The sequence below is a fragment of the Moschus berezovskii genome, chromosome 22, assembly GCF_049115385.1.
Source record: "Moschus berezovskii isolate FMDL1 chromosome 22, NW_MosBer_1.0, whole genome shotgun sequence".
NCBI classification, from domain to species: domain Eukaryota; kingdom Metazoa; phylum Chordata; class Mammalia; order Artiodactyla; family Moschidae; genus Moschus; species Moschus berezovskii.
This window is the reverse complement of record NC_142481.1, coordinates 1807776-1835740: the sequence shown is the minus strand read 5'-3', so window position 1 is coordinate 1835740 and position 27965 is coordinate 1807776. Positions and strand designations below refer to the sequence as shown.

Genomic DNA, 27965 nt, shown 5'->3' with positions numbered 1-27965 from the left:
CTTGTCTGAGTATTGTATTTAGATGAGATTAAAATTTTAAATGCAGGCTCAAAGTAAGTGAAACTTATCTAACGCTTAACGTCAAGTTTAAAAACACTATTGAGATGTTATCTTTTAATTTTATTAGTTGAGTTACAAATGTGGCTTTGTGTAGTGCTGAGAGGAGATCCCTTAGAAGTGAGCTGTTGAAATACACAGTAATTAAAAAAGGGACGATGCTCGGGGCTGGTGTACTGGGATGAACCAGAGGGATGGGATGTGGAGGGAGGTTCAAGATGGGGAACACATGTACACCCGGGGCAGATTCATGTCAATGTATGGCAAAACCAATAATGTAATTAGTTTCCAATTAAAATAAATATTAAAAACAAACGGGAAGAGATTTGTAGGGCCTAAGGGGACACTAAGTGCTCGGATTTTTTAAACACCCCAAACACTTCAAATGGACAAAAGAAGAGGCTGAGAGCTATCTTATTTTTAACTTTATTTTTATTGGTGACACGATTACAGAAAGAACGACCACAACCATACTAACAAACCAAAAACCTGTGCACAGAGACGAGATGAGGAAAACGTGTCCGGATGTTAACCGTGGTCTTTGGGCGGCGGCGAGAGGGGCACGCCCCTCTTCCACACTTCTCCAAGTGCCGGGTTTCTACAACCAGCAGACACTGCGGTTACAATGGAGGTACCCGTGACGAAAGGTCGGTGACCGGAACACAGCGAGACGGGCCTCCCAGGAAAGCGAACCCCACAGCCTTAACACCGCAAAGACCACACAGCCGTTTCTTCACTGCTTTCCATGTTTCTCCTCTTCGACCCTCTACGTTCTCGCCACAGACACCCCAGTCCTCAGACTGTGCACAGATCAAGGTTTAACAGCAATGATTGTTGGGTGTCGGGAATACGCGTGAATTTCTTTTGCTTTACTAAATCTCCCCCAAAGTATGCCATGAGTATGTATTAAGAGTTTTAATGGAAAAACATACGTAAGATTTAATACTCAAAACACCAAAGATCATTCAAGAAATTTGAGACTAAGATAGTTAACCATAATCCCACAATGACAACACTAATTATTTTCTGTAATTTTTTTTTTTCATTTTAGACTTTATGCACACATATTCACCACGGTCATAAATCACAAGCTTGTGCACTGATACGAGATGGAGGAAACAGATCAGGATGTTAACAGCAGTTGTTGGGTGTTGGGAATATGGGTGACTTTTTTGCTCTTTTCTAATTTATTTTGTATTTTCCAATTATTCCTCTGGGTGTGTATTATGCTTACTAATTGAAGCAAGCATAATAAACTTTGTTATCAGGAATCTATTTTAAAGGCCATCTGAAAACATTAAGATGAAAGCGTTTAACCATAATTCCACAAAGGTGACACTTAATCTGAGTACACGTTTGGGACACAGTGATAAGCCTGTGCACAGAAAGAAGAATAAACAAGATGGTGAGGAATATATCTGCCATCTTTGGATGGTGGGCATATGGATTTTTTTCCCCTCCACTTTTCTGTATTCTCTGAGTGCCTGGATAAATGAGCTCAAATTATGTTCACAATGGAAACATGATTATAAACTTCTGAGTAACACTATCATAAAGAACATTCAAGGAATTTAAGAAAATAATGCTCAACTATAAGCCTACAACAGCAACACCACCACAGCTTTTGACTATAAGCATACATTTTTAAACAGCTATAATTGTAGTATAAATATAATTCTGTGTCCTGCTTTTTCCACTTGGTATTCCGTAAATATATCTCCACGTCACTACGTAACTCTCCATGATTATCACTTCTGGACAGCTGCATTCAGAGTCCACGGACACATTCCCTTCACCTTGCTCCTATTTTTGGCATTCATCACTTGTTCCTGATCTCTCACTGACCGAAGGCCGGCTGGAACGGACACTGGGCAGGCAGCTCTCTGAAAACACTCTACCAGTTGGTGCCGCCGACAGCGATGAACGCCAGGTTCACCCCCATGCCGCCCAGGCTGGCTCCCAGCCCGCGGCCCCTCGGGGCCCCGGGGCGACCGTTCCATCGTTGGGTCTCGTGCCGCAGCTGCCCTCATCGACACCAGGCCACCAAGCGGCCCATCTCCTAACTGCCAGGACACCCTGCTCATTCATTCAACCTCCCTCAGCGGGCCTTCCAGTCCCTGCTTCTGATGTTCCTGCCGTCCGACCCCGCCCTCCAAGGTCTGGTGAGGCGTCAGGACCCTCTTCTTTGGCTCTCCCCGACTTTGGCGTTCCCTCCAGCTCTGACACACTCTCCTCAGCCCTCTGGCAGGGACCTAGGAGCGGGGGTCCAGACGCGGCTCCTGAGCAGGTCTTCTCACTCTGCTCTCCCAAACAATCTGCTCTTAGCTTCTGCTCACTGCATCTACAAGATCCTCTTTTTTTTTAAGTTTTTAAAAAAAAATTTTAAAATTTTTTTGCCAGCCAACTCAAAGCCAAGAAATTTCTTAATAGTCATTATGCGAAGAGGGGGCAGGGAAGCAAAGGGAGGGCACAGAGCAGGACGCAGGAGACCCCAGAGCGGTGAGGTCAGCTCGGGATGACGACGCGGGAAACCAGGCTGATGGGCCAGGGGGCCGCTCTGAGGACAGCGGGGGTGCTTGTCAGGAGGGTGCGACCTGAGAGGGGGGGACAGATGGCAATGAAACAAATTAAGGCTGCCGGGGAACCTGAGTCCATGTCGAGCTTGAGTTGGCTGTAAAGAAAGCTTTTTTCTATTTTTTTTTTAAATGCAAGTTAGACATGGGGTTAGTTGAGGGTCAGACAGGTGGAGAGGAGGATTAAGTCTCAGGCTGGAAAGCTCTAAGGATACTAGCTCCTGGGCACCCAGGGTGCAAACTTGCCATGTGGCGGCACGGAGGGGCCAAGCCACGTTGCTACTTGTCACTTAAGGCAGGAAGCGCGCAAAGGGAAATAATGAAGTCATAGGCCCTCGACCGTATTTACAACAGGAGAGCACCCCCCTCGCCCCCCCCCCCCGTGGTTCTCAACTTTCATTAGGCACGCGTGATCTAGTGATGGTTACAACCCACTCTTTAAAGGCAAGGACATAAGACTCACAGGGAAAAGCTTCGGCTTTTGTAAAATTCACTATCTAAGAGACATCAAGGTGGGTTAAAAAAATAAAAATAACAAAAACTTGTAGTGTTTTTTGCATGAGAACCACTGCAAGGTTACAAGGGGGCAACCAACCAACCAGGTTACAAAAGGCCCATCCACATACAGTAAAGGCTTACACAGCACGAGGTTTCAAAAGTGTCGGTGTAGACGAGGCGCCTGAAAAGGGAGCAGAGAGGACTTCCCTTCACACAGCGAAGCGGGCAAGACGCTCTGCCTTTCACGCCTACACCGTGAGGGGGTTATGTAAAGAGTAAGGAACCACAAAGTCAGATAGTCAAAAAGATACCGGTAAGGTTCAAGCTGCGCACAATAAATCTTTCTAAAGCTCTAAGATGCTTACAAATATATTGTATTTTGTTGCTGTCTTCCTCCTCCAAAAAAAAGAAAAAAGAAAAACCAGAGTACCAGGTGAGGTGCGTCTGCAGGTAAATGGTCAGTGAGTATCACACTCAGTCCAGTTCGCTGTGCTGGGCTGTTCTGTGTACATCTCAGGAGGTGCTGCGTGGGCGAGTGCCCTGCTGTCCCGCAGGTACCTGCTGTGCTGAACACGGCAGCTGCAGGCGTCTGCACCTTGGGGCCGAGAGTCTGAATCCAGGCCGGTGGGTGCAGTGCAGGCCGGCTCGGTGGGTCTGGTTGTGCATGGGTGAGGGGGGCTGGGTCCCAGTGGAGGCCCCAGCCCGACGAGCCTCAGCTGACATGGGGCTGTGTCGGGGCCGGGTGTCTGAAGTCCAGGTCGGGTGGGTGCAGTCCGGGAGGTCGCGGTGGGTCCGGTGAGTGTGAGTGAGGAGGGTCGGGTCCCAGGGGGGCCCCCGGGCCTCAGCCGGTGTGGGTGTTCTGGTGCCTGGCCAGGGACAGGCGGTCGCTGAAGAGCTGCCCGCACACGTCGCACTTGAAGAGCTCGTCGTCGGGCCGGCCGCCCTCGGGGCCCCCGGCGCCCTCGCCGTAGAAGCCTGCGGGCTCCAGGATGACGAGGCTGGCGTGCTCTCTCAGATGCTCGGCGTAGGCAGCACCCGAGGGGAAGGTCTCGCCGCACTCACCGCAGTCGTAGTAGGGCTCCTCCACCTGGATCTCCTGCTCCTCGCCCTCCTCCTCGGGGTCCTCGATGCCCGCGCCGTCCGGCTCATCGGCGTCGCTCTCAGGCTCTTCGGCGCGCTCCTCCGGGTCTTCGATGCCCGCGCCGTCCGGCTCATCGGCGTCCATGTCCGGCTGCTCTGCCTCGGCGTGGGGCTGCTCCGCCTCGCCGCTCGGCTCCGCGGCCTCCCACTCCGGGCCCTCGGCCTCCCCGAGGGGCTCGGCCGCCTCCACCTCGGGCTCGGCCGCCTCCACCTCGGGCTCGGCCGCTTCCACCTCCGGCTCAGCGGCCTCCACATTGGAGCCCTGGATGCGCAGGACTTCCCGGGGAACGAGGACGTTGGCCTCTGCTTCCTGGGCCGTGGCGGCGGCCGCCGCAGCCGCGCCCTCCTCCTGCAGGTGCAGCTTCTGGTGCTTGGTGAGGATGGTGCTGTGGATGAAGGACTTGCCGCAGTCCTTGCACTCGTAGAAGGGCCAGTCCCTCTTGGGCGGCTCCGTCAGGAAGGACGTGTGCACGAAGGCGGCCCCGTAGTCGTAGGGCTCGCCCTTCTCGTGCACGCGCATGTGCTCCTGGAGGTCGGCCTGGCTGGGGAAGGACTCACCGCAGGTCTCACACTCGTAGCGCTGCTCCTCGCCTGGGTCTCGCTGCGGCTCCGTGGGCGCCGGGCCAGGCCCTGCCGCGCCCGTGCCCCCCTGGCCCTGATCCGGCAGCCCCTCGCCGGCGTGGCCCCGGGCGTGCTCGCTGAGGACCGAGGGGTGGATGAAATCCAGCCCGCACACCTGGCACTGCGGGCCCACCCCGGTGGGGGCGCTCTTCTGCGGGGCCTGGGGCCGCCGCGGGCTGGCGATCAGGGGCTGCATGAAGGGCTCGTACCGCCTGTGGCCGTAGAACTGGTCCTGCTCATGGACCTTCTGATGCTCGAAGAGGAACGAGCTGTGCACGAACGACTCCCCGCAGGCCGGGCACTCGTAGAGCTGCTCTCCAAGGCAATCTTTCTGATACTCGCTGACAGGCGGCGTGTGCACCGCGGGGTGCGTGTACTGACGGGTGTCCACCAGGTACTCCCGGCCATGGACCTTCTGGTGGTCCCGGAGGTCCTCGCGGTCTGCGAAGCCCAGCCCGCAGTCCTTACAGCCGTAGATGGAGTCTTCTGGCTCCTCCTGCTCTTCCGGTTCTTCCTCCGGAGACCCGTCCAGGCCTAGGTCCGGCATCACAGACTCTCCAAACAGCTTCCCATCATGGAATTTCTCTCCGGCATAGATTTTCCGATGTCTGCCGAGGTCTTCAACGGTGGCAAAGCATTCCCCACACTCCTTACATTCATTGAGGACTGGCTGCTCGCAGTAACTGGTCTCACTTGTTAGCTCAGCATAGCTGGTCTGAGCTAGTGGTTCAGAGTAACTGGTCTGAGCTGCTAGCTCAGCATAACTAGTCTGATCTGCTGGTTCAGAATAACTGATCTGAGCTGCTAGCTCAGCATAACTAGTCTCAGCTGGTGGTTCATCATAGCTGATCTGAGCTGCTAGATCAGCATAACTTGTCTCAGCTGCTAGTTCAGCATAACTGATCTCAGCTGCTAGATCAGCATAACTAGCCTCAACTGGTGGTTCATCAAAACTGACCTGAGCTGCTGGTTCAGCATAATTGGTCTCAGCTGGTTCAGTATAATTAGTTTGAGCTGGTGGTTCAAAGTAACTGGTCTCAACTGCTAGTTCAGCGTAACTAGTTGGAGCTGCTAGTTCAGCATAACTAATCTGAGCTACTAGTTCAGCATAACTAGTCTCAGCTAGGGATTCCTCAGCATATCTGGTCTGAGCTGGTTCCTCGGCATATGTGCTCTGAGCTGGTTCTTCGGAGTAACTGGTCTGAGCTGGTTCCTCGGCATAACTGGTCTGAGCTGGTTCCTCGGCATAACTGGTCTGAGCTGGTTCCTCGGCATAACTGGTCTGAGCTGGTTCCTCGGCATATCTGGTCTGAGCTGGTTCCTCGGCATAACTGCTCTGAGCTGGTTCCTCGACATAACTGCTCTGAGCTGGTTCCTCGGCATAACTGGTCTGATCTGGTTCCTCGGCGTACCTGGTCTGAGCTGGTTCCTCGGAGTAACTGGTCTGATCTGGTTCCTCGGAGTAACTGGTCTGATCTGGTTCCTCGGAGTAACTGGTCTGATCTGGTTCCTCGGAGTAACTGGTCTGAGCTGGTTCCTCGGAGTAACTGGCCTGAGCTGGTTCCTCACTATAACTGGTCTGAGCTGGTTCCTCAGCATAACTGGTCTGAGATGGTTTCTCTGTATAACGGGCCTCAGCTGGTTCCTCGGTGTAACTGGTCTGAGCTGGTTCTTCGGTGTAACTGGTCTGAGCTGGTTCTTCGGTGTAACTGGTCTGAGCTGGTTCTTCGGTGTAACTGGTCTGAGCTGGTTCTTCGGTGTAACTGGTCTGAGCTGCTGGGTCAGTGTAACTGGTCTGATCTGGTTCCTCACTATAACTGGTCTGAGCTGGTTCCTTGGCATAACTGGTCTGAGCTGGTTCCTCACTATAACCGGCCTCAGCTGGTTCTTCAGTGTAACCTGCCTCAGCTGCTGGGTCAGTATAACTGGTCTGAGCCGGTTCCTCAATACAACTGGTCTGAGCTGGTTCCTCAGTATAACTGGCATCAGCTGGTTCCTCAGTGTAATTGGTCTGAGCTGGTTCTTCGGTGTAACTGGTCTCAGCTGCTGGGTCGGTGTAACTGGTCTGAGCCGGTTCCTCAATACAACTGGTCTGAGCTGGTTCCTCACTATAACTGGCATCAGCTGATTCCTCGATGTAATTGGTCTGAGCTGACTCTTCGGTGTAACTGGTCTGAGCTGGTTCCTTAATACAACTGGTCTGAGCTGGTTCCTCAGTATAACTGGCCTCAGCTGGTTCCTTGGTATAATTGGTCTGAGCTGGTTCTTCGGTGTAACTGGTTTCAGCTGCTGGGTCAGTGTAACTGGTCTGAGCTAATTCCTCAGTATAATTGGCCTCAGTTGGTTCCTCAGTGTAATTGGTCTGAGCTGGTTCTTCAGTATAACTGGTCTCAGCTGCTGGGTCAGTGTAACTGGTCTGATCTGGTTCCTCAATACAACTGGTCTGAGCTGGTTCCTCAGTATAACTGGCCTCAGCTGGTTCCTCAGTGTAATTGGTCTGAGCTGGTTCTTCGGTGTAACTGGTTTCAGCTGCTGGGTCAGTGTAACTGGTCTGAGCTGGTTCCTCAATACAACTGGTCTGAGCTGGTTCCTCAGTATAACTAGCCTTTGCTGGTGCCTTGGCGTAACTGGTCTGAGCTGGTTCTTCGGCGTAACTGGTCTGAGCTGCTAGTTCAGCATAACTGGTCTGAGCTGCTAGTTCAGCGTAACTGGTCTGAGCTGCTTCCTGGGCATAACCCATCTGCATTGACTGGCCTTGGTAGCTGGTCTGAGGGTCAGTGGAGGTCAGGCTGCGAAGGACAGACCGTAGGTAGTTTTTACTTCCGGAGAGCTTCTTCCTGTTGTGGATCTTCTGGTGTTCAGCCAGCTCAGAGCTATGGACAAAGAACTCTCCACACTCTGGACATTCGTAAAATCTCTCTCTCGGGCGAAATGTTTGAGGCTCACCAAAACGCAGGGTATGGATCATGGAAGTGTCGTAATTCTTGCGCTCGATGTTCTTCTTCTTGGCACGTGCCTTCTGGTGCTGGCGGCCATCTGAGCTGGGGCTGGAGGCTTCGCCATCTCTCTTCCACCCACTGGGGCCTTCTCCGGCAAGGTGGTCCAGAGGGGCGGGGCGTGACGCACGGTAGAAGACCGAGCTCCTGAGGAAGCTGTGCCTGCCTCCGGTGTAAGGGCTCTCCCAGGCTGGGGTCTTCTGCGGTGGGTCACGAAGGCCTGAGAGGTATGTGGAGGGCTCCCCATCCTCCCTGAGGCCACGGGGAGGCCGGAAGGCGGCCAAGCTGTGGAGGATGGCCCTCTCATAGGCGCTCCTCTCATAGGCCCGGGCCTCCTGGCCATCTTCCGGGTTGCTGCTGGCGGTGAACGCCTTCTCTTCGTCCTCGTCCTCGGGCGGCCTGGTGATTGTGTGACTCTTCTGAGAGCTGGGCATGGACATGCTGTGGAACAGTGGCTTCTCATACCCCCGGCTGTCGAAGTAGCTCTTCCGAGAATGAATTTTCTGGTGCTCCATGAAGTCTGAGCTCCGCCCAAAGGCATCCCCGCCCTCTCTGAAGTCGTAGAGCTTCTCCTTCGAGTAGGTTTTCTGGCGCCTCTTCAGGGACTGGCTGGGAATGAAGGTCTCCTCGAAGGCTCTGGCCCTGCCATCGGACGGGCTCCCCCGGCCGTGGGTCTTCTGGTGCTCCCGCAGGGCTGCACTGTGATGGAAGGTCTCCCCGCAGACCTTGCACTCATAGCGTTTCTCCTTCCCGCAGGCCCTCTGCAGCTCCCCGAGCATGGGGGTGCGCCTCACAGCGCCTGTACTACGCTCCTTCTCCCGTTCCTCGTGGCTGTGGATTTTCTGGTGTTCAATCAGGGCCGAGCTGTGCAAGAAAGTCTCCTTGCACACCTTGCACTCGTAGAACTTGTCCTTGCCATACATCTTCTGAAGCTCACTGAAGGTGGGGCTGGGCAGGAAGGGCTCATCCTGCTCCTCGTCCCCACTGCCCCCGAGGTGCTCTCGGGCCTGGCCCCGCCGATGCTCGGCCAGGCCTGTGCCATTGCCGGTGGCCTGCGCACCCTCGGAGCGCCTGGCACCCGCAGGCCTGCTCTGGGCCTCACTGACGGCTGCGCTGTGGATGAAGGACTCCCCATACTCATACAGGCTCTCCCGGGTGTGCACAATCTGGTGCTCTACAAACTCAGAGATGACCGCGAAGGACCTCCCACACTCATCGCACACATACGGCATGGCCCCCAAATCTAGCGGCTGCGACAGGGCCACGGGCGGTGCGCTCAGGCTGCTGGCGCCTGCCGCCTTGGCGGCCCTGCGGGCCTCACCACCGCACTCAAAGGGTCGTTTCCTTGCCCCGCCCCTTGGATCGTGCACTGGGCCCTGCCCCTCTGCATCAAAGTGGTAGCGCCTTTTTCTCTCCAGAGCACGCTTTTTGGAAACCAGGTCTGAGCTACAGCTGAAGCCTCCTCCCCCAAAGGCGCCCCCTTCTGGGCCCCTCTCTGAGGCTCCCGCCTCCCTCCTGCTGAATGACGCTTCCTTCCAGTCACCGCCCGGCCTCCGGGAGAGCCTGTGCGGCCGCTCACTCGGCTCCCGTGCCCGCCCGGACCTGGAGCTGCGCGCCACGTCCTTGATGAACTTCTCCATGATCACCCCATGGGAGGACTCGGCCTCGCAGATGCCCCGCCGGTGGGCTGACTTCTTGGTCTCAGGTGCTGTCTTCAGACCTGGAAGAAGCCCCGTGTGAGCACTCCCTGGGGCTCTTGGATGAATGCCTGTACCCTGTGCCCCGACCGCGTGCCCCCAAGTGTCACTGCACGCTGCCATGTATCCATGTGCATGCCCTGCGTGACTGTGTGTGCTGCCGCGTGTGCACACATCACCCCATGAGTGCATGCCGCCACATGTCAGTGTGTGTACATCGCCGTGTCTGTGCACACCCCCCTACTGTGTGTCTGTGTGCGCGCCCGGCGCCCGCTCCTGCCGCAGGGCTTAGCGCTCACCTCTGCTGGTGCTCGGGTAGGCACTTCTCTTTGACCTCACTGAGTGGCCCTGGGTCATGTGTGAGTTGCCGTCATCCTCAGCAAGCTGAACCCCTGTCCACAGGAAGAACACAGCATGAGACGTGTCGCCGCAGACGACGGGCTCTCTCTTGGGTGCTGGGCATGCCCTGGACGGCCTGTGTCTCACTCTCCTCTCCTCACTGTCCATTCCTTGGCCCTTTGCCCAGCTTGTCTTGTTAATTCTCCGGACTCTGCCGACAAGCTTGCGCAGAGGCCTCGAGCGCCCCTAAACCTAGGGCGTCCTTGCTGGCTCTCGGGCTCCACCCATTTCCCCACCTGTCATGGCCTGCACGACCCCTTGCAGGGCCAGTGCCACCTCAGACCCGACCATGTGTCCCCTGGGGACGCCACCCAGGAGCCTAGACCTGCCTCAGATCAGACTGGAGTCGCAGGGCGGCACTCTGGGGTGAGAGCCATGTGGGCGTGGCCCACTGGAGCGAGTCACAGGACCACTCCCTCCCACTCCCGCTCTGCCGGGAGCCGTTCTGACCCCGCTTCGAGCGCTCACCCAGTGAGAGCAGCTTCCGGTAGTTCTCCATGTTGTCCTGAATCGGGTTCTGCAGTTTGCGATCCTCGGTGAGGGCCACCATGTCCTGGTACAACGCCGCCTCCTGCAACAGCAGACGTGCCCTCAGCGGGGTCCGCTCGGGCGACTGTGGCCAGGACCGCGCCAATGGCGCGGGAGCCACACACACACACACACACACACGCACACAGTGTGCAGCAAGTGCTCACAGAGCCGGGGGTTCTGAGTGATCTGGTCAGGCTCTACTAGGGACCTACGTCGTACCTACCTTGGCGCTACACTCTGAGGAAGCTCCCAAAGACGGAGGGCACATATTCCTGGCCCTCATGCAGCTTATCATTTGGTTGGAGAGAAACAATCAGAGAACAGTAAACAACAAGGTGGGGTGCAGGGTCGGCGCTAAGCGGGCATGGCGGGGACGGCTCAGGGTGGGCTGGGGGCGCGAGCGAGGCCCGCAGGTGCGGGCAGGGCCGTGAGTGCTGCTGAGGCCCCAGGACGGGCATGGAGCCCGAGGGGCCCCCAGCGGTGCAGCCAGAGGAGCTCCAGGGTCAGAGGAGCTCAAGCACTTTCAGGACCGAGCAAGCTGGGAACGGAAGTCTTCCCAGCCCTCAGCGTCCTCATCTGTGAAATGGAGAGGCGGGTAGCCACCTGCCCCCTCAGGCTGTGGGCATCCTGTTGGTTCGGCTGCTGACCTGGGGCAAAGCATGGAGCAGCTAACACTGCGTGTGCGGGCCCTGCCACGTGGCCTGCTGCGCGTGGGGCTCAATGTGGAGGAAGACTGGGTGGGACTCCCCTGGCGGGACAGCAGTGAAGACCGTGGGCTTCCACTGCAGGGCACGTGGGTTCAGTCCCTGGTCAGGGAGCTGAGATCCCACATGCCATGTGGCCCGGCCAAAAAGTAAAAAATGAAAAATTATGTAAAGAAAACGTAAGTTGCTGTCACTACTGAGCTATTATGTAAAGATATTTTGACATTAAATTTGCTACAGTTGTGGGAAGTGGCACAGGACATGACAGCCATGTGGAAGTGCAGCAAAGAAATCAAAAATGATGCGGGCACAATCAGGGGCAGCCCTTGCTGAGAACAATAAACAGGCACAGTCATCGGGGCTCAAGAGGAAGATAACCTCCTTTCTACAACTGCACTGCTCAGCAATTAGAAACAAAACCCCTGGCAAAACGCAGCAGAACTTCAGAAATGAACGCTTTGCCAGGCCAGGGCTGTGGAGTCCAGGACAAGAAGCTGCAGAAGCAGGAGGCACCGCCGGACTGCTGGTGCTGACCACCGAGAGCTAGACGCTCTCTTTCTGGGGGTAGCCCGTTCTCCACGGTGGGCAGCTCCCTGGAGTGGGCACTGTGCAGCACTCAGGGCTGACAGCATCCTCTCCTAAGGCCTCCCCAGGTTATCACAGTGCAGGAGACGCCATGGGGGTGGGGAGCACAGGTGTGTCTGCGGTGGGACAGGAGGCAACTGGAGTTCCTAGCTCGGGGCTGGCAGAGAGCAAATGAGGTCAAGAATTCGGGGGGCGGAAGGTGCCACAGGGCACCATCCCTGGTGCTAACAGATCCCAACAGGCAATGGCAAAAGGAAAAGGGAACCTTTCACACCTTCCTGATGGTAAAATCTGAGTGACACAAACGTGTGTTATGTTCTGGACCACACCGTTCCCAGGAAAGAGAACGCTGCTCTGACTCAGGCTGACCCGATGAGTGGGCAGCCCTGAGCTGTGTCCGCTGTTTCTCAGACGCTGCCTTCTCACATGGCTGCACAGGTACCCTCCTCCATGCTGCCACATCACACGTGACCCTGTTTCCCAAGCCCCTCCTTCCCTGTGCCCTTGTCCTTAGTGCAAAGTGACAGCATGCCCACCGCGTGCCAGGCCACACACTGCGCACTGCGTATCTGTGTGTGACTCATGCATCCCTCACAACAGCCCTGGTGAGGCTGTCATCACACCCATTTCACAGATGAGGAAACTGAGGCTTGGTGCAGCTAGCGGGCTGGCAGGTGGCAGAGCCAGGCTGCAGACTCAGCTTTTCTCGGCTCTGGGACCTGAGTGCCCTCTCCCTCCGCTCTGTGCATGGGGCAGGCAACTGCCATGGGACACAAGTGCTGACCCTGTGGATGAGCCAGAAAGCAGGCAGCAGTCACTGCGGCCACTGGTCACCCCTGGGCTCTCTCCCCAACCCTGGTGAGCTTCTAGGTGGCAGATAACTCAGCCTCCCGAGAAAGAAAGGCACCTCTGACATGGAGTGAAGACGGCCCTCCCAAAATGAGAGGAAACCTGGGCGCACCTCGGATCTGGCATCCAAATCCAGCAGGGAGTCCCTGCGTCTGTGCTCTCTTTCCTTGGCTCTCTCTGCCAGAGGAAGGGCGAGATCCCGCTGGTGAAACCCTGGGAAGGGAGAGCTGGTGTGAACAGATGTGGTGCGGCCGGCCGGCGGGCGAGGTGGGGGGCTGTGGGGACACGCACTGCTCCTGGGGCTCCGGACGGACGGCCAGCGGTCCCGTGAGTCCACGTCCCGGCCTCGACCACGGCGGCGCTCCCGCTCCCGCGCCCGGCCGCGCTGCCGCTCGCGCTCCCACTCCTGGTCCCAGTCCCGTTCCCGGTCACCTGCGGACGCAGACGTGCGGAGCTGACCGCGTGCTCTGCACCCCCCCACACCTGAACGCCACGCCTGCTCTCCCCTGGGGGCTGGGCCCATCCTGAGGGGCAGCTGCCCCACACACCAGGGCCTGGGCCGTGCGCAGGCTGGCCCGGCCTCGGTCGGGCCGATGCCCACGAGGGGCCCATTCCCGCTTCAGGCTCTCCCGGTGTCCCAGCTCCTGTGGTGTCCGCCTTCAGGAGGGCCATCTGCCAACCCTCCACGGCCTGGCCAACCCTGGCCTGTCTTAATGTGCTCCCCACTTGACGACACAGAGACAAAGCACCGTCCCCGGAGCACTACTGCTCCAGAAAGTTCTCTGGAGAACCTTGAACAAATGAACAGCTTTGCAGGCCAAGTGGCGATGAACCTTGCCCCCTGGAGGCGGTGGACACTGCCTGAAACAACCTATGGCAAATTCCAGATAGCTTCCAAATTTTAAATGTTTTCCCTCATCACTGAATAATAAAAAGTTGTATTTCACTCCACGGATGTGTCTGCTTTGATGAAAACGTCTCAATCCGCCACCCCGGAATCCCCCGCCCCAGATCCCCGAGCAACAGCAGCAGGGCCCCAGAAAAGGGTTGTGTGCAGACCCAGCAGTGGCCGGCGGCTACTCACTGCAGCAGGGGAGGGCAGGGCGCGGCGGCGGGGACTCCGTGGCCCTCCCGCTCATGCCGCCTTCGCTGTGGGTGTCGCTGCTGTTGTCGTCTGAGGGGATACCAAATACGGCTCAGGGGCTCAGCCATACTCGCCCGTTAGCTTAGCCCCCAAGGGCACCTGCCATGCCCCTCTCCACTGCCCCCGGCCCCCCACCCCGTTTGAACGTCAGAGCTGGGGGCGAGGAGAGCTCCGGCTCCTTGTGGGCAGAAAGGCCGGGGTTGCCACCTACACCACCCCCCACCCTCGGCCCCCCAGAACAGTCCCGCAGGAGCAGCAGGGGCGCCGCCTTCCCCTCGGCTCACCTTCCGGCTCGTACATCTCCTCGTAATTTTCCAGCAGAGCAACGAGCTTCTCGCAGTTATCCGGCTTTTTTGCGTGCACCCAAGGCTTGATCTTTTCTGGAAGGATGGTCAGGTACTGCTCCAGGACCAAAACCTCGATAATCTCCTCCTTGGTGTGAATCTCCGGCTGCAACCAATCGAGGCAGAGGTTTCGGAGTTTGAGAAGGGTCTTCCGTGGCCCAATGAATTCCACGTAGAGGAAGTTCCGAAACCTCTGATGAAAGAACTCAGAGTCAGTGGCGCCTTCTCCTGGGACGGCGTCCGGCTCAGACAAGTCACTGTCTAGCTCATACAGGTTTGGGGCCCAAGACTTCTTGGGTTTGGTGGCAGACAAGGACTTGGGAGGCAGCATGTCTCTAAGGAAAAGTTTCACTGGAGGAACCCAACATGCGCCAACAGGGCAGACGCAGCAGCGGGGGCAGTCAGTGCTCAGGGACCTGCGGATCGTAAGGAGACACACATGTCCCAGGGGTTGAGGCCTGCCCGGCGGGAGGACAGGCCCAGGGGGGCGCCACACCACACCCCCGACACACAGACACATGCGAGGAGTCGCAAGCAGCACGCCTGCCGCGGGAGGACTGCGCTCTGCTCCTGACTGCCTCTGCGACCCTGGGCCTCAGAGCCCGTGTCCTGCAGTCCGCCCCTTCTTGGCAGACCCAGGGCCACGGACCTGCGTGCCTTCTGCGGCCGTGCCTTCATGGCCTCAGTGTACAGCACAGGAAGGCCGCACACGCATGTGATGGTGCGGGTCCTGGGCTTCAAGTGCTCTGGGCAACTTCTCTGCGCCTGAGCTCTGCATGTGCGACACGAGCTGACCAAGCTAACGGCCCCTGAAATCAGCAGCTCAGCTCCTGTCACACTAGCCACATCCCCACTGCACCGGCGGGTGGCTGCCCTGCGTCTGCAGGCAGCAGGCATGCCTTTGCCACGGTGTGCGCCCTGAGGGCAGCCCTGGGCTCCTGTTTGCATCACTGCCTCCGGTGCCCGAACCGAGGTCAGTCTACTGGTGTTCCGGGCGTCTCTTGAATTTCATCTTAAATATCTGAGCTAACTGGCCTGGGCACCACAGTGAAGGGATCAGAGACAGATGCTTCCCTCACTGGGAAGGTCAGGGGTCAAAACTGGCCCTGCCGGCGCTCCGTGGAGCTCAGACACTGGCACCCAGCTCAGCGAGCTGGCAGAAGGTTGGACGGAGCGCGCTGAGTCTGTGGGAAGCCCACGTCTAGTACTCACAGCAGTGGTGATGATATGCCCCAGCGGCCAGCAGGCTTCTGCGTGCCCCGTACCTCCTCCTGCTCTGGCTAGCCTCGTCCGAAACCCAGGGGTCTCCAGAGAAACCAGCTGCTACTCCCTCACCCTCCCATGGCTGCGCCTCTACTCTAGGGTCTGCCCTCACCCTGCTAAGAGAGCTTCTCAGGCTGAGTGTAAAAGCTGACTCCCCGTCTTCCCCTCGCTCTGGTGTCATCAGCTAAAGCTCCTCACCCCCTTTCGCCTGAGCCACTCAGCGGCTCTGCCCTGTCCTCAGTGGTCAGCCACGCTGGAGCAGGAAGCGGGTGGCACAGCAAAGAAGTCCAGGTCGGGGTGCAGTAACTTACCTGACAGTTTTGTACTTCTGACTTTACTTCCAGAGAAGGACAAAACCACATGCAGCAAAAATTCGTTTTTGTTTTAAAAGGAAAACCAGTAAGTTTAAAAAAAATTGTTTTTAATGTCTAAAGAGAAAACAAAAGGGGTTTCAATTATTTAGTCTCACAGCACCCTTCCTGACCAGGGTGTGAATGCCCCTCTGCGGTGGGCTCCGCTCTGCCCCGTGCACACCCCCACTCTCTCTGCAGCGTCCTGCCCACCAGCCGGGCAGACCCTTGCCTCTGCCACTCCCGCTCTGCCTGCCCTGCCCTCCTCTCCTCCACAGCAGACAGGGCACCAGGTGACAACCTGCTGGGCAAGCCCCCAGGCTCTGGAGAGCCTCCGTGAGCTGATCCGAAGCCTGGCTAAGAGGGACTGCCTGACCACAGCAGGGCCCTCAGAGCCCGCAGGCCTGCGGGGGACACGGCAGCGAGCCCTAGTTTCTCCGTGGCCTCCGATTCAGAGAACTTGCTCCCCTAGATGGCCACAGCCCCACCTCTCAAGAGGCCACGGGACACCCTGGGGTATGTAAATCACCTGGTGGGAACAGGGTCCCTTCTGGAACTTCTGAACAAGTAGCTATCCACAGGAACAGAGTCAAAATGCCAGGGACCTGCAGACATTTTAAAGAAAGAAATACATGGACAAATCAAAACAGAAGAAGTGTCAAGAGTGTCAGAGAATTCATTCTCCATGTGGCTGTGGACTGAGACTGCGCTGTGGGCAAGGCCTTAGGTAACGTCTTCAAGAAAAGGCCCACTCCCACATCTTATAAACCAACCAGAGACAGGAGGTAGAAACCTTTTGAGTTTCTGCTATGAAACCTGAATGATTTAAGAAATCTAAGATAAAGAGACAGCTCCGGAACTGCAGATCAAACTCCCTTCTGAAGCAGACACACACTACAACTGCTGAGCCACACCCCTTGAAACTGCAAACCACACCCCCTGAAGCTGCAAGCCACACCCCTTGAAACTGCAAGCCACACCCCATTGAGACTGCAAGCCACACTACCATATCCCGTTTTTTCCTACACTAAGGCAATGGCAAGCCACTCCAGTACTCTTGCCTAGAAAATCCCATGGATGGAGGAGCCTGGTAGGCTGCAGTCCGTGGGGTCGCTAAGGGTCGGACACGACTGAGCGACTTCACTGTCACTTTTCACTTTCACACATTGGAGAAGGAAATGGCAACCCACTCCAGTGTTCTTGCCTGGAGAGTCCCAGGGACGGGGGACCCTGGTGGGCTTCTGTCTATGGGGTCACACAGAGTCGGACACGACTGAAGTGACGCAGCAGCAGCAGCAGCAAGCCTTTTATAGTCTCTATACATATTACATCGTTTCTAACAAAATGAGATCACACCAGGGGCTCTCTCTGTGTATTTTTAAACGCAGTAATTTTTGATAGACATCTTTACAATCAGTACATATAGATTTACGTCATTGTTTCTAAAGGCCACACAGTTTTCCTTTCTATGGATACAGTCAATTCATACTTGATGGAAATGACTAATGTAAAAACTGTTTAAAGCATTAAATGAAAATACTAGGGTATGAAATGGTATATAGCATCTGTGGCATTCTAACTGCAAACATACTCATTTATATGTACACAGAAAATATGAGGATGTCTCCACATGGAATAAAATGCAGTTTTAGAAAGCAAAGCTATAGATGGAAGCATGTTTATACTGAAATTCTTATGGCCGTTGCTAAAGAGCTGCACAAAGTCATGTCCACACACAGAAATACACCCACATACACATGATGGACACAAGGTCCCAGCTTTCACATCACACCCCCCCCAACCAAATGTTGCCTAATACCCCACTTACGCTTCACTCTGGTGGCCTGAGTTTGAAGCCTTAATGAATTGGGCATGCTGCTGCTGCTGCTGCTAAGTCACTTCAGTCGTGTCCGACTCTGTGTGACCCCATAGATGGAAGCCCACCAGGCTCCCCCTTCCCTGGGATTCTCCAGGCAAGAACACTGGAGTGGGTTGCCATTTCCTTCTCCAATGTGTGAAAGTGAATTCGCTCAGTCGTGTTCGACCCTTAGCAACCCCACGGATTGCAGCCCACCAGGCTCCTCCATCCATGGGGTTTTCTAGGCAAGAGTACTGGAGTGGCTTGCCATTGCCTTCTCCAGAATTGGGCATAGTCTTACTAAAATCAAAAAAAGCTACATAGGTACTTAAACTATGGAAATGAGTACAAACCAAAGTAGAAGCAAATTTCCATACAAACTGGGGCCTTCCCTGGTGGTCCCGTCGCTAAGACTCTGTGCTTCCAGTGAAGGGGGCACAGGTCTGACCCCTGGTCGGGGAACAGATCCTGCATGCCGCACAGTGGGCCAAACAATACATAAATAAAACTTGTATAAGGACAGTTAATAAAGTGGGGTAAACCAAAAAAGGAAATGATTAATAAAAGACACTTTACTATACATTCCAATTTAGAATGCTATTTGAAGTTCACAATCAGAAAAAAAAATTGAATATAAATTTGAAATAAGCTCAGCACCTATGGGGCTTTCCTCTCCTTTCTGTTGGCCAGTGCCCGTCAGTAGCCCCTCCTCCTGTGGCTCCCTCCCTCCCCGCCCCCCACAGTGCTCCCACAGAGCATCCCCACTCTCCCCCCATACCCTTCAGGGCAGAACAGCACTGCTGGGGCTCCACGCCTAGACCCTGATATCGCCACCTGCCGTCCCCTCTGCCTCACTGAACTCGGGCCCCAAGGGAACCCATGGGTGTGGTTTCCTGGCCTGGAGGTGGGCTCTCAGGTACACTAGTTAGCAGGCCCTCACCTCTCCCTCCACACTCTCTTTGGAACAGGAATCCCAGGGTGAATCGGGCAGTGGTCAAGGGCAGGATGTTAAAAGTCAAGGTCTGACCACATTCAGAGGAGGGTGGCGAGGGTGGGGGTGCACAGGGTTGGGACTCAGCCCAACTCTGGTCGTAGAGCCAAGGCGGGCATCAGCTCTGTGGGTGGGGAGGACAGAGGACAGCCGGTCAGGACGAGTTATCACCACCTAACCAGGCAGAGGGGTTTACGGGGCTCCAGCTCAGCTGTCCTCAAACACACTGCACAATGAGCGCAAAGCATGTGCACCGTGAGCACTATGCGCAGATGGAGCTCAGGGCTGAGCTGGGCTGTCCCACCTCAGCGCAGCAGGGCTGCCCCTGTGGTCCATGTGGGGTATTTGGGCCGCTTTTTGAACATCTTATAGTCTTTTACTTCTACTTTAGAAGAATGCATAGAAATCAAAAGCACGGCCTCACAATTAACGTACCAGGAACTCACCAGGTGTTCCTGCCCCAAGTCAGGGGTGGGGGTGGGGGTGGGGGGTCTTTGGCCTCAACCAAAGATCAGTGGGTCAACTGTTCAACTGCACAGGGAGGAACTCGACTATTGGGGGCTGGACCGGGGGCTGGGCCGTGGGAGGAGAAGTAAGAAAGTCCGTGGTCCCCCTGGGACCCAAGCTCCCCACATCCTACCAGGACTGACAGCAGCTCCGTGGTGTGGTCTCCAAGCCCGGTCCCACTTGCTCACTTTGGGGCCTCGTCACAGAGCTCTTAGATGCAGCCCCGTCTCCCACTCCCTACCTTATCAGAGGGTCTGGGATTGAGAAATTACTGCCTTCGTTTCAGAGGCAGCAGGCAGCACGCTCTCTTATGAGCCCCGCTCTCCTGCCTGTCTCTGCACACAGCCTTATTTTCTTCAATGTCTTTCATTACCCAAAAGACTATGAGTGCCAAGGAATCACTTCCTTTCCCACTCAGGGTCATGACTGATAGAAGACTCAATGAGTTTCTCACGCTTCCTTAATCACCCAATAAGAAAGAAAGGGGGGCCTGAAGGAGTAGCTGAATGTTGGGAAGAGTCTGGATGCCGCAAAGATGGGGTGAGACCGAGGAGAATCTGGTGAACACACAGTCCACCGGAAGAGTCTGCACATTCTTAGCGAGCATGAACGCTGCTCATGATCAGATGGAACACATACACAGCAGGGAAGTGTCAGGTTCAGGAAGCACGTGCTCACTCCAAGGGTGGTGTGGCACTGTGAGAAGGGACTGCAGCTCACCTGGACACAGACACCTGGCGTTTGGACCTAGTCCCTCTTCCTCCTGCCGATCACCTCGGAGAAGAGAAGAGCAGAGCTGGGGAAGGAAAAGAAAATATGAGACCTCAAATTTATTTTCCAAATCCTGGAATTCCCAGGCTGGAAATGACCGCACACAGTTTCATCTTTACCTCCCACGAGGTGGACGGGTCGTCAGTCTCACCCCCTGGGGTGTATGTTGTACTGTGGGCTGTAATCACAGCCTTCCCCCACTGAGGCCATGTCAATGGGTGTGCAACCAACTCTGAGTGTGTGTCTCAGAAACTTCTCTAATAAGCAGAGCAAAATAGCAAAAACACAGGACTTGGGGCTGAGAAATTCAAGACCCCAATTTCCCACTTATTAGCTCCGTTGCACCTGCCACCCTTCTAAAGTCAAGGTACACACATTGCAGGTAGAAACTGGAGGGAGAAAATGGCTAAGAAAATAGTACTATTTATTGCTAATTACGTGCCTCCCATAGTGCTTAGCACCTTAGTTTCAGCATCTCACATTTAACATTCTCACATTATTAATTTTCTACATATTTTACAAAACGAAGCAGAGAACTCAACCTGAGAGTTCATGGCAATTACAAATTAACTAATGTCATTTTGGAAAACAGTGCATCTGCAGATATTTTCTATGAAAACCGTGTGAGACAATGATATAGACACCACTTAGAAAGATGAGGTGAAATTCTAGTTTTGCCATGTGATAACCAGTGACGCAATGCCAGAAGTTTTACTGTGCTGCAGACCTATGCAGCGAGACTAGCTTATATTAGGACCTTAATAATAATCATCATCATTACTATGAGGTAACGGCATCATTACTTAACCTCACACAAAATTTGAGGTTATCAACAAGATCCCTGTGGACGACACTACACGTTTCAGGTCCCACTGTGACTCGGAGTATGTGTTCAATCGGTGGCCAGTAGGAGAAGCTCCTTCAGGACTGTGCTTCTGGCTTTTGTCAAGGCTATCAGTTGTCAGCGGATGTATAATTAGGCTCCGCCCACCACGCACTTGGCAACGCCCCCCTCACACCACCCCTCCCTGCTGGGGCCGCCCCACCCCGCCCACCTGCCAGCCCCGCCTCCGTCCCCCCAGGCCCCACGCCACGCCTCCCTCACAACCTTCCGCCACTGCACATGCTCCAGGCCATCCACGAGGTTGTTTTTTTCAAGTCACCTCCTCCCAGCCTCAGAGCCTCCCACCCTCAGATCTCATATGCACAGCCTCCTCCACCCTCTCACTTAGGAACCCACTCTCCCCCTAATCTATTAAGATTCTGCTTGCCACGTGACCCCTGGAGGTGCACAGTTGAACCCTGTCCCACAGCCCCCACCCGCTCCAGGGAACATGGCGCCATCGCGCGGCCGCTGAGACGCGGCGCAGAGACAAGCAGCGGTCCGCCTGGTGCTTGCACAGCGGAGAATGCAGGGCGGGCTCGGTCTCCTGGGACACCAGAGGCACTGGCCCACTAATCCAGCCTCGCTGGCACTCACGACGGCGCCTGCCCAGCAAGCAAAGCCCACCCCCTGCCATTCACGATGGCGCCTGCGCAGTAAGCCTCACCGCCACCTGTGGGTCGGCGGAGCGCTAGGTGAGCAGAGAGCTCTGCAGCCCCTCCCCCGGCCCGCCCCCTGAGGCCAGCCCACGGTCATTCAAGATGGCGCCCGCACCCTAGGCCTCGGCGCCCCCTGTCGGCCGCCGGAGCACTAGGTGGGTAGGGGTCTGCAGCCCCTCCCTCGGGCTGCCCCTGCAGAACCACCGTCATTCAAGATGGTGCCTGCGCAGTAAGCCTCGGCTGCCACCTGTCAGTCAACAAACAGCGCCGGAGTGGGCAGGGCTCTGCAGCCCCTCCCTCAGCCCACCCTTGCGGCCAGCCCCGCCGCTATTCAAGATGAAACCTGCGCAATAAGTCTCGGCGCCACCTGTCAGTCAACAGCGCTAGAGTGGGCAGGGCTACACAGCCCCGCCTTCGACCCGCCCCGTGAGGCCAGCCCTGCTGCCATTCAAGATGGCGCCTGCACTGTAAGCCTCGGCAGACACCTGTCAGTCAACAAACAGCGCCGGAGTGGGCAAGGCTCTGCAGCCCCGCCCTCAGCCCGCCCCCTGCGGCCAGCCCCATCGTCATTAAGATGGCGCCTGCGCAGTAAGACTTGGCGCCACCTGTCAGTCAACAAACAGTGCTGGAGTGGGCAGGCTGCTATAGCCTCTCCCTCTGCCCACCCCGAGACCCGCCTCGCTGTTATTTAAGGCAGCGCACAATAAGCCTCAGCCTGTCTGTCAACAAACTGCTGTGGGGAGGGCAGGGCTCTGCAGCCCCTCCCTCGGCCCACCCCCTGCAGCTCCGCTGTCATTCACACTGGTCCGTGCGCAGTGAGCCTCGGCGCCACCTGTTGGCCACCACACGCAGTATCACAGCGGGAAGGGCTTCACAGCACTGCAGCGCTCAGTCCCCACAGACGGCCCGCGGCCGCACGCCCTCGGCCCAGCCAACAGGGCACCCGTGAAACGCAGCTAGGCTGCACCCACCGCCCAGTCCCCCCAGCGCCAACCAAAACATGGAGCCAGAAACACCCCAGGGTGAAAGGAGTACAGAAAGAAGTCATGCTCTGCAACCGCAGAGCAGCCAATGAGGCAGCGGGCACAATGACAGCCCGTGACCCTGTCCCTCAGGACAAGCAGCTCCTTAGAGACAACAGTGTGGCCCCTGCTGATCAAAAAGAAGCCCCCCTTCCCGTCACTAGACCGCACGCCAGTCAGGGGTGACGCATCGCGGCAAGCGTCCGCGGCAAGCGCCCGCGGCAAGCGTCCACGGCCGACCCGAGACCAGCAAGAAAGGAGTGAGACAGAGGACCCCCGCAGCCCTCAGTCACAGCACAGACCCGCGGCCCCGCCCCCGCGGCTGGCCAGCCGGACCGCGCCGCCCAAGCCTCTGCCGCCCCCATCAAAGATGGCGCCGCGGCGGTGGGTTTGACTGGACGGTCTCGTCTGAGACCCGCTGTCACGACAGCCCCTCGGCCCCGCCCCAGCCAATCAGAACAGCGTCCTCGCAGCCCATCTCCGCTCCTGCTTCAGAGACAGCGCCAGGGTGGGTGGGCCGCAGCTCGTCACCGCCCTGAGACCACACCCCGCAGGCACCACCACCCTCGGCCCCGCCTATAGCTCCTCCCACCGCCACTGCGGCAAGCAAGCCCCGCCCCAGACACCGGCAAGGATGCAGGGGTGGCCGGAGGGGACCTGGCTAGTCTAGGACCCCGGGGGATGGGGTGTCCTTTGCAGCCCCCAGACCGAGCCGAGGAAGACGGGGGCACCCTGTGACTTCCCATGCTCGTCAGGGACCGCCGCCACTGCTCTGGCACCCACCCCAGCGTACTGAGGAGCCCGGAGCCCGTGGCCATCCCAACCCCTGCCCAGGATGATCAGCCGTCCCTGTACCCGCTACGCCCAGGACAGGTGGCACGGGAGCCCCGACCCCAGACTCCAGCTGGCCGCGCAACATGGTGCGGCTGCGGCAAGAGCGGCAGCTCTCGCCCGCTGACCAGGGTCCCGGCTCTGCGGCATCCATCCCGGCGCACCATCCAGATGCGGTGGTGTGGGACGGGGCAGCCGGACTCACCTCACCGGACCTCAAGGCACCGCCCTGCCCCGGGCTGACAGCTCAACCACTGAGCAGCCTGTGCAAGCTCTAGTGCCCCCACACGGCTCCAGGCGCTCGGCGGCGCCACCAGCCAAGGGTGGACATGTCCGATCCTCTGCTCCAACCTCTTTCTCCCGCGGCTCCCGGCGTCTGCACCGAGCCCCGGCCCGCGGCTCCTTGTCTGCTTCTCCGCAGAGGCGGGGCCGGGCACCAGCCAATCAACGGCTGTGCTCTGTGCCTAGGGCCCCTCGCCACACCCCCAGCCCCGCCCATCGGGCCGCGGTTGCCGTGGCGACTGATTGGCGCGAAGGCAGGAGGTTGACGTCAACGGAGCAAACGCGAGGGGCCCTGAGGAAGGGTCTGGGGGGGGGGGTTGGTGTTCGACCCCCAAACAAAGAAGGGGGGTCCCACGGAGAAAGCCATACCAACGACTCCCAAATGCAAATCCTCTGATGAGACCAAACAAACAAACAAACAACCCCACACATTTCTCTGAGAAAGTGAAAAGCTGGCGGGCAAAACTATGTATGTTGAAGTTAAAGACAAACGAGAAAGTGGGAGACGAGACTTTTCCGCCTGGGACACACGAAAGACCCGGGGCTAACTCCCCTAGTAAACGAAGAACTCTTGGAAACTGATACGGTAAAGACCAAATCGCGCCTGAAAAATAGGCAAAAAGGGAGGACATTGGCAATTCACAGAAAAGCACAAATGGCTGACAGACCTGCGGGACAGAACTCATGACACGACTTCCAAAGACCGAACAATCGAGCGCGCGAAGCCGCGCGGTGCAGCGGCCGCTCTCCTCAGGCGGCCGTGCGCGCCGCCGCCGGGCCGGTCCACCGCCGTCCAGCCGGACCGTTGACGCGCGGGGCGCACCGCCGCCTGAGGACCTGTGTGCGGCGGGAGCCGCGGGCGGCGCCTCGTGGGTCGGACGACCACCGGGGACTCGGCCGTCAGTCACCCCGTCGGTCAGGCCGAAGCGTGCAGACACGACCCGGTAAGTCCCACTTGTTCGTTTGTTAAGGGTGGACACACACGCGGTTAAACCCCTGGGGAAGCTTGCAAGAAATTGTCAGCCGGTCACCTCAGGGGCCACGGGAGTGAGGGGAAGGAAGATGGAGGCAGGCTCCTGCCCGTCTCCAGTCCATTCTGCCGGACTCCGCTTCCAGAAGCACGCGTTCTGTCATGCGGGACGCGCGCGAGTCTCACAGAGCCCCCCGCGGCACGGGTGATCCGGCCGCCCCACTCTCCAGGAATGAAGCGGAGAGGTGCGAGCGAGTCCATGCAGGCGTGCTCAGCGATCGTCACTGCTTATGAGAAAAAGGCACTCTGAGGAAGCACCAAACTGTACTCGGGCAAAGCCATACCGTGCGATTTTATGTGGCCAGTTAAAACATAAGACTTGAATTTTAAAGGAAATGATTCATGAGATATAATTAATTACAAAACGTACGTTACCCAAGGGAGAAGGCAATGGCACCCCACTCCAGTACTCTCGCCTGGAAAATCCCATGGATGGAGGAGCCTTGTCGGACACGACTAAGCGGCTTCACTTTCACTTTTCAATTTCATGCATTGGAGAAGGAAATGGCAACCCACTCCAGTGTTCTTGCCTGGAGAATCCCAGGGACGGGGGAGCCTGGTGGGCTGCCGTCTATGGGGTTGCACTGAATCGGACACGACTGAAGTGACTTAGCAGCAGCACATTACCCAAGAGCATAAAGAATAGGATATCCAAAATGAAATTTTACATTTACACTTCGTAACTATATTTATTAATCAGTCTTTCCTGGGGATACTGGGAAGCTGCTGACCTGGGGCGGGAGGCAAGGGGGGCGGTATTTGACACCCTCCAAGCCTTCAACAGTCTCCGGTCAGCCAGCAGTGCCACATAACCAGAAAATCTGAATGAAAACGCCTTTGCTCTGCACCCTTTAAACGTACTCCCCAGGAGCATCCACGGAAATTCTAGAGGGACCACTGAGAGTGAATGCGATCCTAAGCTTAGGGCAGAGGTTTCCAAATCTGGCCACACTTGTCAGGAGCCGCTGGGGGAGCTATTGGACGCTGCAGGTGCCCAGCGTCCCACAGAGGTGTTTTCTACGGACCCCGGAGGGGAATTTAAAGTTTGGCTAGGGTTTGGAAGGTGATTTAACACATTCAAGGGACCCCTCCATCCCCTCTCTCTTCAAAACCTCTATCTGTAACACAGGTTTTTCTCTGGATCCCGCATCATTCATTTCCATCAGATAGCACATGTTCTCAGAGCGTCTCCCCTTTCTCAGCACTCCCTTCTGGCACCGGCCAATAAAGCCTTCTCGACGGAGTGGTCTCTGTCACCGACTCAACAGTCTTACTGCACACTCTCTCCCCTTACCATGCCACACCGGGGGCTTCCTCCTTTCCACACTCCTGAAACCACTTGGCAATTTCAGCAGTTCTCTATGTGGCTAGGAAACTTGTTCTTAATCTCACTTGATCTTTCAGTAACATTCAACATTCTCATTAAAACAATGATAATAAAAACTCACACCATCTTATTTTCAGAGATGCTACACTGCCCTGGTCTCCCCCTTCTGTTATCTTAGCTGACTTCTGCTCTGTTCCAGCTCCCAGTGCTCGGGACTCAGGCACTAGCCTTCTCCCTCAACATCTACTCCCAAGGCAGCAGTCTCACCTAGCCGGAGGTTTAAACGCCACCTGCATGCCAACAGCTCCCTCTGGCACAGATCTGTCTACAGAAGCCTAGTCTCATATACCCAAGTAGCTGCTTAACAGCTGAGTGCTCTACCAGGATGTCTAATGGGCAACTCAAAACACTGAAAACAAACAGTAATTTCCCTTTTCCCTGTCTCTATAAACGGCACCAGTTGCAGTAGCCAAAAATCTTGCAATTGTTCTGGATTCCTGATTCCCTTACCACCAACATTCAATTCATCAGCAGGTCCTGCTGGCTCTATATCCAAGATACACTCCGAATTTGTCCCCTTTTTGCTCTGCATGATAGTCCTAATCATTACCCCCTAGGTATTAGCCTACTCACTTGACTACCTGCTTTGACTTCAAACCCTCCAGTATTTTCTAGATAGCCTCTTCTGTAACTGTAAATAAGACATCATGTTGCAGCTTGAATTACCGCCTATTCTTGACCCCAATCACACTTCAATATGTCTAAAATCCATACCATGAACAAAGTTAAAAGAGAAGGCATCAATATCTTTTGTCACGGAAGAATGTTAAATATTTGTGCTGTAAAATTTAATAATCTTTTCCTTCAGACTTCTGCTTTTTATACCTTAAGAAATCCCTCTGCACGCTGAAGTAATAAAGATACAATACCCTTAAGTTTCAGTTTTTTCAGGTTTAGTTTTATATATATTCTGTGGTATGGATCTATTTTTTCTCCTGATATATATGTTTCTGTATGAGTGGACCTGTTCCTAAACTCTAGTCTGTCCCATTGGTCCGTCTGTTTATCTGTGTGCATTAATTATTGGAGCTTTACAATATCTTGATATCTTAAAGGACAATTGCCCTACCTTGTTTTTCAAAAGTGTCTTTGGCTATTCTTAGCCCTTGACATTTTACTGAATCCACAAAAAAATTTAAAGAGAACCAAAAACATTTTATCACGACATCTCATCTTTGCCTGTGATCTGTGCTACCTGTTTATTCATGTCTTCTACAGCCAACAACAGTACATCGTAATTTTTTCCCATAAAGATCTTAGTTGACTTTTGGAGGTCTTTTTTCCTGTTACTTGCCTAACAGGTTATTTTTGAGTTAAAACAGTGATAAAGCTTTTTTAAAATAATTTCATATTTACAGAAAAGTTGCAAAGATAATGAAAACATTCCTTACTCAGTCTCCCCTGATATTAACATCTTACCTAACTTTGGTACGTGGTCAAATGAAGAAATTACCACTAGTACAAAGCTAGTAATTATACTACATATTTGCCATAAGTGTCTTCCTTCTGTCCCAGGATCCCATCCAGAACACATTACATTTAGTTATGTGTCCTTAGACAATTCCAGGCTGTGACAGATCCTCGGTATCTCCTTGTTTTTCATGACTTCAGCAGTTTTGAGGAGTAGTGGTCAGGTATTTTGTAGAAAGTCTCAATTTGTCTAATAGTTTCTCATGATTTGTCTTGGATTATGGTTTTTGAGAATTATCTGCTATTGCTTTTTATATGTTGATTAAAAAAAAAAAGTCCAGTGAATTTGCTGACCAGATTTTCCTGGATGCTTTGAAATGTTAACTTGTTTATGACAATTTTTAGATTTTTATTGACAATTATATCTCATTTCTATCATAATGCATTCTCTAGGACCTCTGGGGAAGTATGGAATAAATCTTGTTCTAGACTTGAAAGGGGATACTTATCTTTTACTATCAAGTAAAAATGTCCACAGTAAGCTTGTTTGCAAAGCCTCTTTGTTGGGGATTAAGGAAATTCC

At 55.3% G+C, this 27965-nt stretch overlaps 1 protein-coding gene across 4 annotated transcripts; it reads right to left on the bottom strand.

The window, feature by feature from the left end:
* Positions 1-471: 471 nt before the first annotated feature.
* Positions 472-23632, bottom strand: PEG3 (paternally expressed 3). 4 transcript variants are annotated; one of them, XM_055410542.2, is made up of 11 exons: positions 23479-23632; positions 19828-19903; positions 16281-16356; positions 15713-15829; positions 14079-14554; positions 13735-13824; positions 12942-13082; positions 12763-12863; positions 10450-10552; positions 9882-9974; positions 472-9605 (listed from the first exon to the last, which is right to left on the bottom strand). In XM_055410542.2, exons 5-11 carry the CDS (start codon positions 14467-14469, stop codon positions 3970-3972), a joined length of 6555 nt encoding a protein of 2184 aa, XP_055266517.2. In that variant the 5' UTR covers positions 14470-14554; positions 15713-15829; positions 16281-16356; positions 19828-19903; positions 23479-23632; the 3' UTR covers positions 472-3969. The 4 variants fall into 4 exon arrangements, with proteins under 4 accessions (XP_055266517.2, XP_055266518.2, XP_055266519.2 ...); XM_055410543.2 differs by having other exon boundaries at positions 14079-14331; XM_055410544.2 differs by having other exon boundaries at positions 14079-14244.
* Positions 23633-27965: the final 4333 nt, after the last annotated feature.

Bases quoted from the DNA above. Each gene is read 5' to 3' on its own strand.
- PEG3 (XM_055410542.2), bottom strand. From the start codon at position 14,469: ATGCTGCCTCCCAAGTCCTTGTCTGCCACCAAACCCAAGAAGTCTTGG. The intron at 12,864-12,941 runs GTGCGTGTCCCC...CTCCCTTCCCAG, and splicing joins CGTCCGGAGCCCCAGGAGCA to GGTTTCACCAGCGGGATCTC. The intron at 10,553-12,762 runs GTGCGCCCAGGT...CTGCTGTTGCAG, and splicing joins ATTTGGATGCCAGATCCGAG to GAGGCGGCGTTGTACCAGGA.